Below are 15,646 nucleotides of genomic sequence, written 5' to 3'. Positions count from 1 at the left end.
AGCACAGCAGATTTCCTTTACAGTGTGTGAAAATTTCATCATGGACCAATAGAAATGCTCCAAAAATTACCTAGAATAAAATCTCTTGACATGAACTTACATTGAAAGTAAAGAACGTTTTTGCCTTTTCTTGTAAAGTTGCCATGTTGGAGATACTTGTTTTCATTTGGACAGCAACAATATGCTTATTCATAGAGTATGCTATTTTGTAAATCAGTATTGCTGAATAAAAACGCATTGCCAAACCAACGAATGATTAAGCTTTTTATCATGACATACCGTTTATGATATCAGTCCCAGAGAAGTTACATTCATAATGTACATAATTTCACATTTCCAACAAAATACATCTTCACACTCGAAACAGAGATGTCACAATATTAACATGATTACAGTAAATTACCAGCATCACCATGAATGTTCATGTTCATTCAGGAGTTTTGCTTTTATGCAATTTAGATAATTTAGGGAATATAGACAATCAGTGGACCTGTGACCCCCCTCTAATTAGTGAATTCAATTACTTTAAGGTGCACCCATTGCTGACACAGGCATTCAGTTACACACATAGCTTGTATAATCTTCATAGAAAAGCATTTCTAATAGAATGGGATGGTCTGCAGCAGCTGCACAAGAGCCTAAGATCACCATGCCCAATGCCAAGCACTGGCTAGAGTGGTTTAAAGCTCCCCAGCGTTGGGCTGTGGAGCTGTGAAACTGTGTTTTCTAGAATGATGGAGCTCCATACAGCACCTTTAAAATGAATTAGAGTGGAATTTGTGATCAGAACGAACCATCCAACATCAGTTCCTGAACTCACTTATGCTTTTGTGGCTGAATGCAATCAAATCATCACAGCAATGTTCTAATATCTGGTGTAAAGCCTTCCCAGAAGAACAGAAGCTGTTATAGCAGTAAAGTCTCTCCTTTAATGCTCTTGATTCAAGAAGAAACTTTGAGCAGGTGTCTACAAACTTGGACATATAGCAAATTTCCAAAGTTTTTACTTATGTCTGGTTTCTGGTGTGACCTACGGCACTTCAATGGAGGTGGAGTGTAAATGACTAATCGACTTTGAATAAATGGGTACCACTACAATATGACTTTACAAATCTTAAAGCTTATGAATGGTTTAAAATGAGTTCATTAATGCTTATTAATTATACCTTAAAATCATTAATAAGCAGTTATAGGACCTAAATAAAAAGGGCAACAGTGACCTGCTATATCTGATGAACATGAAAAACTGACAATGTTGATATATAAGGTACAATGCTGACTGATGGAGAAGACAAAGTGAGATAAGTAACCTGCAAGATCTGAGGTTTAACAGGATAGAGGAATGTGGGTTCACTGTTTGACAAGCAACAAGTCCCTGTTATCCTTTTTATTTATGTGTTGTAAGTGCTTCTAAATGTTTTTAAGCTGTTTATAACCTAACCCATTACTACACACACACTCACACACATTTTCTAAGCTGCTTATCCTTCTGGGTCAGGCGGGTAGCTGAAGCTTACCCCAGCAATCATTGGACGGAGGTCAGGAAACACCCTGGACAGGTACCAGTAACCATTAACAAACGAATTTTAAACTATTCATAAACCATTTCTAAGGGTAGTCTTACTGTAAAATAGTACCCAATGCTCCTCAGCAATGAAGCATATGTGACTGTCATCCTTACACTGTGTTCATGTTAAAAGTTACTGTACAGACTGTTATTAGTTTTTGGAAAGCTGACCTTATGAAATTATCATTACTGAGTATTTCTTATACTAATGTTATTTTATCGCTCAGCTGTAATTTGAAAAGAGTTGATCAGGGAACACATATTCATTGTCAGCCTTAAATACCATAAACAGGCTCTGTCAAGCCCTCATTCACTGTTGAGGGATGGCAGAGATTGCACACTGCTGACCAGCCCCAAAGGACCTCATAGATTCAGTGAGTGATGCTCAGTAAGGATGAGTCAGTCATGTGATAAGGAGTGATACAGTTTAGTGTGTGCTGAATAAACACTTGAGTTTTGTGTTGTTAATTGCCAAAGTTGTGTACTCCTCTATGGCTGCAAGGTAATGAAATCACTCTCCATGCACAGAGAATCATGCCTGTGTAGTTACAAAGACAACAATACTAACAGTGGCTTACTGTCAGAGTAATAAGGCACGTGTGTCCAAACACATAACTAAATACACATACACTGGCTCTCACAAGTACTCACATACATACATACAGCTACATCTACAGAGTGCTTCATCGAAACAATGTTTGTCAGTGAAATAAAATTAGGATCTACACAATAGACAACAGCAGCCTATCTCAAGAGACCTTGTCTGATTTAGAGCTGTGATAATGATCAGAATTCACATCCACACAGCATTCCAGCCTACACTCAACTTCTGAATTGCTGCTATTGAAACCCAGTCATGCGCTTTTTAGAAGTCAGCCCTCACTCTAGTGCAGGAGTGGGAAATATGGCAAAAATCTAACATCCCAATACTTGAAGACATGTTCATGATAGCTAAATAACCTTTCAAAAGACGTTCTTCAAATGAATATTCTTCAAAGGATTATGCTTTCCAACCTAATCTCTACCCACCTATCTCTGTCTATGCGTCTACCTCAAGCTGTTCTTTTACAAAGTAAAGGGAAAAACGTATAAGTCATTGTCTGTATGCTACAGATATGGCAGATAAAGATTAAGTTTAAGAGTGAAGTATTCCTTTAAGGAACTATTCATTGAAATATTCTTAAAGGAGACAAACGTGGTGGCACAGCTTAAAAGAACCATTTTGGCATCATTACTTTTAAAAAGAGTGTTATCGTTGTTGGGACAAAAGAATATTTTGTAACATGGGTTGTGCTTTGGACCCCGACGAGTGGCTGAATCTGACGTTTGCAGGCGCATTGAAAGAATATTCAAAGAAAACTTGGTAACTGCAAAACTTGACACACCTTCCAAGGATGTGAATTATCTACTATTGTTATCTTTATTATCTTTAACAGTATAATGTTGATTTTGAATTTAAAACATAAACATCAAGCTAGACCTTCTTGATGTTTACATATGTTGATCAAGTCAGATACAAGGTTTTGCTCCAACAACTACAATATATTTCTTGAGACTTTTCAAACCCTTTTTAATAAAACATGCAGTTGGTTCATGTTGTGGTAATACTGAAGATACCCACATTATGCTCAGTAAGGCTTATTGTGACGTAGTTTATCGAGGTAACCATATCAGTCATATCACCCATACAGTAACGTACTATGATTTCCTGTCAAATTCAGGCAGTGATAAATCAGTAAGCCTACAGATGTTTGAATGGTGCAGTATAGGTGAGGAATTTTGATGTAACAGCTCTCTAAGGTACTGAGCTGCGTCGGCTGAAGGCCCTCTTAGGCAGACAGCCCACAGGAAGTGGACTGGTGCGGAAGGGAGAGTAGATGGAGGGATAAAAGCACATCTCTCCTGAGTAAGAGGAGGCACTGCTCCCCCCTGTCTCACTCCCTGAGTCCCAGCATGGCTCTTCATCTACGTCCTGCTCCTGCTCCTCTTCGTAATCCACAGCACACTCCTGCTTCAGCTCCTGGATGCCCTCATGGAGATCCATCAGCTGCCGTATCAGAGCCTGGTCCTGAGAGCGCATTTCCATCTGGAAAGGCAAAGGAGCCGCAAACTCATTGCTTCACCACCAGTCTCATATATGACAATGAAATGAAGTCAGCCATGAATTTATAAACAGATGAACAATTTTAAAGGGCCTATATCATGGAAAACTTCTTTTCACTTCTCATTTGATGTAGTTTGTAAACATTGTTAAAATTTCCAAACATATTGTTCACTCCCCAATCTATGAAGCCTGTATGTAGCAACTAAGCTGCAAAAAACAGCCCAGTTTGAACTCAACCTAGCCTGCTGCAGTTTAACCCAGCACTTTCACACTGAAGTTATAAGGAGTGTTTCAGCCTGGACTGATTTTTGAAAAAGGCACGACACGGGGCAGCCAATCTGAAGAGAGCTCTTTAAAATAGCCTATACCAGTCTTGAAGGCACAGTAACAAAACAGCCTAATTAATTCTAACACAAAAAAGGGGAACTTAGGGAAAAATAAATGACAGAAAAATGTATAGAGTCCTTTAAGGCAATAGTTTTGTGAGAAAATTTTTGTCAGTTTGTCCCTTACCCCAAATTTAGGCAATCACCAAAGACATGTCTGATGTCTGATGTTTACATCTTTAGTTTTGCATTGAAAATTAGATATTGCTAATTCAAAATGCCAAAATGTACGGACAGAATTTAGGCTACAATATGGCTACTACTATTGTTTTTAGCATGGAACCTACCTTTTTCCATTTTTACACATCACAGTAAGACATGTAGTGTTATAAACCACACAAGCAAATCTATCTGATATAATTTAAGAACTCAGGTCAGTTTTAAGTGTGATTTAGACATGCACTTTGCACAGTGTTAGTTGATGGGGTGTAAGTTTCCTTTACTTGTTGTCTACTTTACCTTCATAGGTGCATTGCAGTTGCTTAGATATATTTAAAGGAATACAAAAAATCAAAGGAACAAAATTTCACTGTGTAGCTAAATGCCACTTTAGACAACAGCCCACTTCATTGTGTCCATTAGTATAGTTTACAGTAAGTCATTCTGTGTCCTGAACCACATTGACAAGTCTGTACAACCTTAATGAAGACCTGGTTGCAGAGTGGGTTGAGAAGAGTTTTGGGGATCTATTTATTTATGGAAAAGATCTGCGTGACTATTGACTTCTAGTGTTTGTTAGCAAAGATTACCTTGTAGCTCCAGTTTTAAACTAAAGAAGCAACATTTGGAGGCCAAACATGTCTTGACTGATCATCTATATCTGGGGTGAGTGGAGAATTGTGCAAATTTGATCTTTTGCCAGATTGTTCCTTTAAGAAGTTGGCACACTAAGAAGTGTAATGTTTGTCACTGGAAACTGTCCAGGTTTATCTACTCTAAAGCACTGCAGACATGTGTACTTTACATAGTCAAGGATGGATTAATGACCAGGACAGTGGGGCCAATGCCCAGGGGCCTCTGACTGCCAGGGGCTCTGTGGAGCTCAGACCATAAGCCCCGAGGTGGCTCAAAGACTGTGGTAATGCACTTCAAATGTAAAAATTCAACAAACAATTAGCCAATGAATATGTAATGAATAATTAAATGAGATGTTATCTATCTATCAGTCTATACCCTGCCATTTCCTTTTTCAGTTTAAATTAGTTTTTATTATGTTTGTATATATTGGTATTTTACAGATGTGCTATTGTTAGAGTGTGACAGGGGGAGGGAGAGGGGCTCCAAAGACGCTTATGAGTAGGGGCCTCATTAGACCATGGTCTATCCCTCTACAGAGTACATTATAGCATGAACAACATATTTTCCCAAGTATTGGATAATTAGATTTAGAACGTCATCAGTCATTAATTACTATGAATTACTTATCATTGTGTATAAACAGCCCATTACTATTCATGCGCCATTATGTGCAAATAAAGTATGCAAGAAAGGGTTTATTTGTGGTAAAATTAAAGTCACTGTCAGGGATGGCAGAGCTCTAAATAAATCTTCAGACAACTACTGAGCTTCTGTGGCCAATATCTTATGTATTTTCTAGATCATTTTTATATAATCATTTCCCAACCTCTTTTCATCCCTTCAACTTAAACAGGCAGTTTTTGTTATTGAGCCTTTAAGACTGGTATATGTAAATGATCTTTGTTTCGATTGGCTACCCTATATTGTGCCTCATTTAAAAGCATTTCAGGCTGAAACACTCTTTATAACTTCAGTGTGAATGAGTGGGGCTAAACTCCTGAAGGCTGAACAGGCAGATATACTGTATAAAATGAGTTTTCATGACATCACAAAAACAGTGAACTCAAAATGTTGGTTTCCACATGTGGACTATATGAGCTGAGGAGTGAACAGTACATTTTGAAACAGTAATAGTGTTTACATACTACATGGAAATCTTTTTTTTAAGTGAGGAGAATGCAGCGTTCAATAAAATGGGCCCTTCAGTGCTTTATTCCATTGTTATTATTATTGTCCATTATTCAAAGATGCTAAGCATAAGAACCACATTTTGCTTATACTGTCTTAGTTTTAAGATTTGGATGAAAGTATTACACAGTGTCCCCCCCTCCATCTATCCCTTTCAGGTTATTTAAAAGACAGCAAAGAGACAACCCAGAGAGCACTCATTAAGGAGTGCTGAGATGCTGAGTTATTCAGGTACTGTCAAAACAGATTTTTTAAGGTTCATTGGAAAGTCAGGCTGATCCAAGCATAGACAATGACTCAAACAGAGACACTGACATTACAGCGTAAACAGAAAGGACCCACAAACTATTCCAAAGCAGTGCCACAGTGACGGCCCAAGGTTAAGGTATCAGTGTGTTGACTGAGTTTCTGCCCATTCCTTCTGCAGAGTGAGTGTTTAAACTATTTCGAACCAACAATGTCTCTTTCAAATGCAAATGTTCCCTTCGTCCTTTGGCTTTATGAGGAGCCGAGGCAGTCTAATTGCCTTCATTGTGAGAATATAATATCCTAAATTCCAGCACATTCCACCACCAAGCCAGTCCCAAGCTGAGAAATGGAGGGAACAAAAAATGTTCCCGCCAAAATAGTCCTTTTCTGCGCTAATTGCTTTGTCATGAATGTGTTGGGGTTTTCTCTGAAAGGTGCTTGTGCTGAGATTTCTTTGCAGAGAGGAAAAGCGTGTGAGAAAAGGGAAGGAACTTTCTTCTGAAGCTTGTGTGAGCTCGAGACCTTTCTGAACTTTCCAGGGAAAAAGTCCCTGCACTCCTCAAGCTCATGAGCCAGCCAATGTCTGTTTTCTTACATGTGTTTCTACGCTTCCTTGAGTATCTGTCCTGGCCCATTGTAGAAGACTGAACCATGACTAATTTCCTGTTGGAGGGAGCAGAAAACAATGCCTGCTCAGCGCTGTGTCTTTACTTTTTCTATTATGTCGACTGCCTAAAGGCTGGCTGTGAGACTTGATTGGAAGTGATAGTTATAAGTGGCGGGGGCCACCATGTTTTCCAATGAGTCTTGCAAACAGAGACTGTACACAAGCGCTAAGCTGGAGTTTGACGTACTTAATGCCCTTGTTCTCAGAGGTTTTAGCCTGTGTGTAAAGTACAACCCTGTTTCTAAAAGAGTTGGGATGCTGTCCAAATATAAATAAAAACAGAATGCAGTGATGCGCAAATCATTTAAAGCCTATATTTGACTGACAATAGTACAAAAACAACATATCAAATGTTTACACTGAGAATTTTTTTTTTTAATGCTCATTTTGAATTTGCTGCCAGCAACATGTTCTAAAAAGTTTGGACAGTGACATGTTTACAACTGTGTTGCATCATCTCTTCTTTTAACAACACTCATTTAGGTGCTGAAATGACCAATTGTTGTAGTTTTGAAATAAAATATTTTACCATTTTGCTTGATATGAGATTTCAGCTGCTCAATAATGTACCCCACACTCCTTTGTTTGTTATTTTTTGTTTCATAGTGAGTCATTTTTTTTTCAGTGGGTAACATTAACTCTTTTACTATGAAACCAAGCTGTTATAATACATGCAGAATATGGTTTGGCATTGTCTTGACTGAAACAAGCAAGACCTTCTCTGAAAAAGATGTCATCTGGATGGCAGCATATGTTGCCAAAACCTGTATATATCATTCAGCATTAATGGTGCCTTCACAGATGTGCAGGTCACCCATGCTGTGTGCACAAATGCTCCCCCATACCATCACTGATGCTGACTTTTGAACTGTCCGCTGATTTCAAGCTGGATTGTCCTTCTCCTCTTTAGCCCAATGGACGTGGAGTCCATGATTTCCAAAAGAGAACTTCAAATTTTTATTTATCAGACCACAAGACACTTTTCCACTCAGATCATCTTAAATGAGCTCAAGCCCAAAATTTCTCAGTTTCAACATTTGATATGTTGTCTTTCCACTATTTTACAGAGTTTAAATGATTTGCATGTCATTGAAATCTTTTTTTATCTTAAATTTACACAGCATCCCAACTTTTTGGGAAACAGGGGTTGTAGAAGTGGAAAAGAGTACAGTTCAGTTCAGAGCACCAGTTTGCCAACTTAAACGCTAAAGAAATAGTTTAATATGAAAAATTTACATTTAAATGATGCTTCTTGTCGAGATAAACATTATATAGATATACATTTGTAGTTTTACTCTAACCTAAATGAAAAGTTTTTTTTTTTGATGCTTTAAAGAGCTAAGAGCTGCAGTATGAAATTTAATTACGCTAAGCAGACATATATAGCAATTTCTCTATTTAATTGTTCACAAACATTAAATAACTGCCTGGTCTGTTTAAAACAATAGTAACATATTAACATGTATTAACAAATACATTAATAATACATGCAATTTATGTAATAAACTAAAAACAATATTTAAAGCAATATTTTAAAGGAATTTTTTCTTGCATTTTTCTCCTTGAGGTATACTTGTGACATTTGCGTGCTTATGCACCAAAAACAGTCATGATATATTTCTACATAACCGTTTTCCCATATCTTTTTATCCCTTAGGCTAAAGTGTCCTGCAACTCACTTGAAACAGTTGCCAGTGATTCAACTTCATGAAAGAAGTTTTATGAAACAGCCATCATGTGATCATGTTGCATGACATCATCTAAAACAATTTCATCAGATCATTGGACAACAAAATAAAACAAAACACAGTGTAATGGGCAGTTTTAAAAAAGGAGACCACCCTAATCGACTTTATGTAAGTCTGGTAGTTTTTCATTTTGCCAGTTTCCGGAGCCAGGAGAAGAAACACATGAGTTTCTCTGAGCTTATGTTTCTGGTTTCTTCTTTTTCGTTAGCCTGCTATTTCCCATGATCTATAAAGTTTGAAAATTTTTGATCTGTTCAAAGATAGCCAAACAATAACAGCAATGACAGCTGAAAACATTTGAACATTGTTTATTTAAATGGGGAGAAAACTGAATAAATATGACAATTATATTTACATATAAATGCAGGAGTTTTACTTTCTTAAGCTAGATTTGTCCACCTGTGATTACATTCTAATAATGAAATATAGTATATTAAAAACGCTGATGTACATGTTATACAAGGAAACTGAGATGAAGCAATTCTGTGACATTCAGGCTTGTAATATGCATTATGCTGAGAGGGCTGATTGGGTTTCTCTTGTTATTATGTACTAAGGTACTGAGATACTGAGCCCCTGTCTACAAAAGCATCTTTTAAAGCATCTCAATTTTCTCTAATTGTGATGTGGAAGCCATCAGAGACCACACTGTTGGCCATAGCTGTGGGTGAGAATGAAGGCTGTAAATGCCAAGTGATATATCTGCCATTGACAATGGGGTCGCTCTGCATTTCACCCATGGGAACACAGGGTGTGGGTTGTTATAATGGTGACCTCTGAATGTCAATGACAAACAGACACAGGAAGATTTTACTGTTTGGCAGTAACTTCTCAAACAAGCAGGATGACCTCTGCTGTTGTTGGACTGCTGTTGAGTTGACCTGACCCAAACCTAAGAGTACTGTGCATTCACACTGGTGTTATATGGTGTGAGGAGACCACCCTCAAGGTTTTTTTTTATATTAGCTCACTAAATTGCAACAAATATACCATCAAGAAGTCTTGTTGCTGAATGAAAAATTTGCTGTGCCTTTCCTGAATCCAGGCAACTCACTGAACCTGCATTTGTTGTGTATTGATTGTACCTGATCATACTAAATTGTACTTTCTGTTATGGTGTCTTTGTACTTTTCTGTATTTTCATTAAGTTACCTGATTGTAAAGTGTCCTTGAGTATGAGATTTTTTTAAAAGTTGCAAAAAAGGTTTTACTGATTTTCTAAGGGAATGCAAATACACATCCTGTACAGATAACACACCTGTAAACTGTGCAGTTACCGTATTAGCTGAATTTAGAAGTTGAGAAAAAAATATAACATTAAAAAATGCCATATTTAAGTTTATTTCCTACAGAGGACGTGTTGGACTTATGTGTCATTTGAACAGGGGTGTTCAAACTGATTAAGGAGTTATGTTAAATAATTAATAGGAAATTATACTTTATTGTTATTGTAAATGGTATATATTGCATTAGAAGGCATCATACTGTAGTATATTGTATTATTCAGCACATTGTATCTTACAATGTATTCTGGACATTGTATTACACTGTGTTATACTGTATTATTCTGCACTGTACTTAGATGAAAGTTTGATGATAATGTAGCTGTCCCAGTCATTTTCACTTCATTCTGTACATACAAAAAAGATGGTTCTTCAAGGGTTCTTTAGCAAAGACAGTGCTTCTATATAGAACCATGACCACTTAAAGAACACTTTGCATGATTCAATGGTTCTTTGCATCATGAAATCGTTCTTCAGATTGATGAAGAAAGTGTTGTAGATGGAACTTTTTTGAAAAGTGTTCTATATAGCACCAAAAACGGGTTCTTCTATTGTTACAAGCTTGACACCGCACAGATAGAAGAACTCTTTTTGGGCTCCATCTGAAGATTAATTTTACCAAGAACCATTTAAACATGCAAAGGTTTCTTTGAGTGTTCACGGTTATATATAGAACCATTTTCTTTATTAAACAACCCTTGAAGAACAATCTTTTTTTAAGAGTGTACTGCCTTTGCGATTACTTATTGTTACATGTTATCTGGCTTACAATAGATAGATAGATAGATAGATAGATAGATAGATAGATAGATTTCTGTCCATAATATTTGTCATTGGACAAAATGTTTGCCCAGCACTAGAACACATTCAGGCTGTCTTGAAGTCTGTGGCATCAGAAATGCTGAAAGATGTTTGCTTGACCGCTCTAATTGTTTACAATGACCAAGCTGTTATGATAATCAAGATACTCCTTTATGTTCTCCTTTGATAAGTTCAAAAAATTCTTACCAGCTCTCGTCTCAGCCAGGCCAGAGCACTCTCAATGTCCAGTCGTCCAGTGTGGTCACGGTCCATGCTCGCAGTCCTGTATGCGTCCTCTGCTGCCGGCTGCTCTCTGAACATCACTGCTGCTTTGCAGTCATTAAAGGTAGCTTCTTTACAGAGAAATCTCTAAGTCTGGTCAGAACCACTTCCATTCTCTTAGGATTAACTTCTGAAGAAGTGTCTTGGTTACAGCTACTTTATCTAAAGCACTTTCTCAGCTGTAATGAGGACAGCTTTGTCTTTCAGATTCTATTTTTGGTCACTTTATCAGCCCTACCTGCCTGCTCTTTCTAAGAAATCTGAGCTGAACACTAGTGATGGTTCTCCCCTGGGAAGGGTACTGCTGTGGAACCTCTTCCTCTTCCACAACTTATTTGGAGTTACCAGCAATGTATGTGTTTGTGTGAGAGAGTGACGCAGAGGGACGTCAGCACTGTCTATTGTGTGACCCACTGACGTTCTTGTTTACCATGTACCATGTACCACACACACACACACACACACACACACACACACACACACACACACACACACACACAGGGATCCTCCCTTGCTGAGAACATGTGGACATGGAGTTGCCATGGTTATCTGAACAGTGCTACTCAAGACAACTGGGCAGTCTATGGAATGTCCTTGGCACAGTCTGAAGACACAGCAAGTAACAAAAGAGGTAAGATGGAGTGGACTTTCTTTTTTACATCTGTTTAAGGACTGAGTGCAAACACAAACATATACACACACAAAATAAATGTGCACAAGTCAAGAACTGTGACCTATTCTCTGGTAAAGCAGGAGTTGGAATTGGGATTTTGAGTGTATGGGTTAATCCTGCTCTAAAGGCAAGACAGTAGAAGTGTAGCGATACACATTTGCAGGTTTGATATGATTTCTGATTCAGTGATAAAGACTTGATTTGATTTTTTGATGGATTGTGTTAAAATGTCTTGAGTGGAAAGTACATGTTTGTGTTTTTTTATAACCTGATGTTTCAAAACAGAACAATAAAATAAAAAGTCTGGAGATGAGTCGGGGTGTGTGGAGTCAGTACAACTTAGAAAATATAATTTCAATGGTTTATGGTACAATTATGTTCCCTGACTAAAGGTACTGAGATGTACCCTTGAGTGTACCACCCAAGTGAGAAGAGAGGTACTGCCCAAGTGCCAGTTTAATACCTTTTTTTCTGAGAGCGTTAAATGGCCAGCTTTAATACACACTTTTATAATGTATAAAAGTATGGTTTTATAACCTTATAAAGATTAACTCACCTAGTTTGCATTGCAGTCTGTGTAGTTACTGAATAATAAGCCTTAGTATGTCATAAGCCTGAGATTTTAAGGGGGTTAATAACATGCTGGGATTAAAAACAACTCCAGAATCAACACTAATCATTACTCCCATTTTAATTCTAAACTTAGTTGTAAACTTACTTTTGTAAACTTAGTTCTGAGCAATGACAGTGGTTTCCACAAATGAGAGACCCAGGTTAACTGGTAAACATTAACTCTGTAACACTGTTGAGTTTCTGTTTGTGGAAATTGCTCATATTCTCCAATCATGAGAAAATTTACATCTACATAGTTTGCTATATACATCACTAGCTTAACCAACTGCATGCTATCATATCCTCTCTGTGTTGCTTCAAACAACTCCCTCAAATGAGCAGCACTTTTAAAGTACAAAAATAGCTGCGGCCCATTTAGAGCTATATTTAAAACTGAATTATTCAACCACTTACATCATTCCAACAAAGAGCCCCGAACTTATCTGACGCCACAGACCTCAAGCCAGCCTGAATGAGTCCAAGGTTGATTTATGAGAGGGAGTCTAATTCTTAGCAACTAGCCACCTCACTGAAGCTGGGTTTGTGTCTCTGAAGAGGAATATTCAAATCACTGGCAAATCACAACTCTACATGCAGCCTAACTTCTTCATGTAAAACAACACTTTTGTCTTATATAACAAAGATTATAATGCACAGTGCTGTCTATTTCAAAAGAGCAGCATATGACTACTGAAACAATCCCCAAAAGTCCAGCACAAGCACAGATAGACTTCTTTTGCCCCCAGGCTGTACCCTTTTGGTTGTTGTGTATAATATCTGTTGTTAACAATGAACCATTTATGTAGTCAAACTTTAATATCCATTTCAGCTCAGCTCCGCTCCGAAATAGGTTCCTTAGATGCCCCCCGTACTACTGGTGTCTGTGGAGATTTTCATTGAGCATGTTTGGCCTGACAAGTGAGGAGAAACAGTGTGAGGAAGCTATTTAGCATTTTGAATGTACAACCTTGTAAACAAAACAAACCTATGATTAGACTTACTATACTGAGATGTCATATTTATATATATCAACATTAAAACACAAAAACAAATAATATTAACAGAAATATTAACAGAAACAAATCTAAAGACTCAGATTTGTTACCTATTACAATGGTATTTTTTTCCTTCCATTGTGGCCCTAAAATTCTTCTCATTTGCATGTTTGATATAAATATTTTAGCAAAATACCCCAATAATGCTAAATATGATGATAAGAAAAAGGAAGAGTTATGGTGTTATGGTGTGAGTCAAAAAGTGATCATTGTAGCCAAGAAGTTTTGAAAATGATTTCAGGACAGGTTACTTTTTTGGACAACCATCTCAGCACTAACCCCCGAATTTATCTTAAGTAATTTCCAAAAGAGGCTGGAACATGAGACTTTTTGGATGGTTAAAAGGTGACTGTTCAATTGCTGCAAACTTTCGCAGGTGACATTGAGCTCACTTCACCAGTCAGACCAGCTGCTGTGACTCATTCCACCAACACTGGACCTCCACCAACACGCCTATGAGCAAAACCGCTCCGCTGGGGAGACCATACCCTATACCCCTGGCATCCACCTATCATCACAACATAGGTACAACAAAGACTAATGTCAGAATGCTGTCTGAGCTCTTCACTCTGCAACTGGGCCTCAGACAGTCAGCATCCAGAACAGGCTGTCATGCTCCATCACTCTAAACACTGGCGCCCCCAGGGCTGTGCACTGAGTAGGGTTGCCACCTTTCCAGTATTTTCCTGCATAATCTTGGTATTGGGTTGTCCAGGAAAAAATTAATTCCATACCTGGACAAAAAATGACCTGGAATTTGAGCGTTTTCATATCGCCAATGTCAGAACAAAACCTTATATCCCCAAAATAGTAACCTTACAGGACATTTCAAAACATTTTCAAAACATTTGACACCTTTAACAGATGCTAATGCCACAAAACATTAGAGCATTTCTATTGATTTTTTCATCACAAAATATGAAATACAGCTGTTATAGTGTGCAAAAAAGTAAAAAATGGTCAAAAAGTTAGCATTTCTCATCATGTTTAAACTGCTTCTTTTTATACAATCAAGCCATTTGTATACAAAGAATGGGTTTGATTGGTTCAGATTGCCCTCAGTGTAAGAACAATTGTTTGGGAAAGGTGCACTGTTGGTGACATGTTTAAATGCTAGGCTGCGCTGAAACGCAACAACTGAGATTAGATTGAACTGACATTTATCTACTTTAGATTGCTATGTTAGCACAGCTACCTTTCCACTGAATATAGTCACAAATCCAGGAGTTTTACAGGGCTGAGGTGGCAACCGTAGCACTAAGTCATCTACTGGACATCTTGCTCATCCATGACCGTGTTGCCAAACATAACAGCAACCATGATACTACACTTGTAGGCTCATCTCCCACAACCACGTTGCAGCCAACAGAGCAGGTGAGGCAACTGGAGGTCTGAGGCAAGGATAATAATGTCTCTGAATGTCAGCAAGACAAAAGTGATGATAGTGGACTTTAGAAGGATGCAAGTGTTTCAAACGCCTCTGCATGTTAGCTGTACTATAGTGGAAGCAGGGCATAGCTTCCTGGGAGTGCACATCACTGACAAACTCACCTGGTCCTTGAACACCCCCTCCTTAATGAAGAAGCCACAACAGCCCTACTCCCTAAAGAGACTGAGGAGGACCAGTATGTGCACAGGCATCTTTACCTGCTTCTACTGAAGCATCAGAGAGAGCATCTGACATAGAAACTGCTCTGCCTCAGACAGGAAAGAACAGGTCAAGATTTCCTACTATCAAGTATATCTACACCATGGAGTAGAAAGAAAGCCTGCAACATTAGGAAGGACCTCTCTCACCCCTCATACCATACTGTGAGTACACAGGCTACAGCGCACCCGGGCCAAGTTTAGTTCCACCTTTTGCATCTATAGTCACTTTACAAGTAAGATATACCTTATGCACTCATCGTACACTGATAATAATACAGGTACACCAGTCATTGCTGATGTGGGCTGACAGCTGGTATTATCTCACCCCATTGTCCACTGTCTAGTCTCTACTGCCCCTACTACTCTATTGTATATTGTATAGAATTATTAGTATTTATTGTTTTTTACTGTCATCTGCTGTCCTGTTTTAAATGTAGCACTGTGCCCTGGAGGAAATACATTTTGATGCTCACACATTTGCAGTGAGATAATAATATGATGATGATACAGTGAATGACAATAAAACTTTGATAAGCAATATGCTGTGGATTAATTTACGTATAATTCAAATTTGTTGCTTCTC

At 38.0% G+C, this 15,646-nt stretch overlaps 1 protein-coding gene across 1 annotated transcript; it reads right to left on the bottom strand.

The window, feature by feature from the left end:
* Positions 1-2,840: 2,840 nt before the first annotated feature.
* LOC118805651 (protein FAM167A-like) lies at positions 2,841-11,421 on the bottom strand. The gene is made up of 2 exons (XM_036566622.1): positions 10,999-11,421; positions 2,841-3,653 (listed from the first exon to the last, which is right to left on the bottom strand). Exons 1-2 carry the CDS (start codon positions 11,110-11,112, stop codon positions 3,363-3,365), a joined length of 405 nt encoding a protein of 134 aa, XP_036422515.1. The 5' UTR covers positions 11,113-11,421; the 3' UTR covers positions 2,841-3,362.
* Between the last annotated feature and the right edge of the window lie 4,225 nt (positions 11,422-15,646).

The sequence above is a fragment of the Colossoma macropomum genome, unplaced genomic scaffold, assembly GCF_904425465.1.
Source record: "Colossoma macropomum unplaced genomic scaffold, Colossoma_macropomum, whole genome shotgun sequence".
NCBI classification, from domain to species: domain Eukaryota; kingdom Metazoa; phylum Chordata; class Actinopteri; order Characiformes; family Serrasalmidae; genus Colossoma; species Colossoma macropomum.
This window is presented reverse-complemented; position numbering and strand designations above follow the sequence as displayed.

Coding starts and splice junctions, on each gene's coding strand:
- LOC118805651 (XM_036566622.1), bottom strand. CDS start 11,112: ATGTTCAGAGAGCAGCCGGCAGCAGAGGACGCATACAGGACTGCGAGC. Junction 3,654..10,998: donor CCTGGCTGAGACGAGAGCTG/GTAAGAATTTTT, acceptor TTGCCTTTCCAG/ATGGAAATGCGCTCTCAGGA.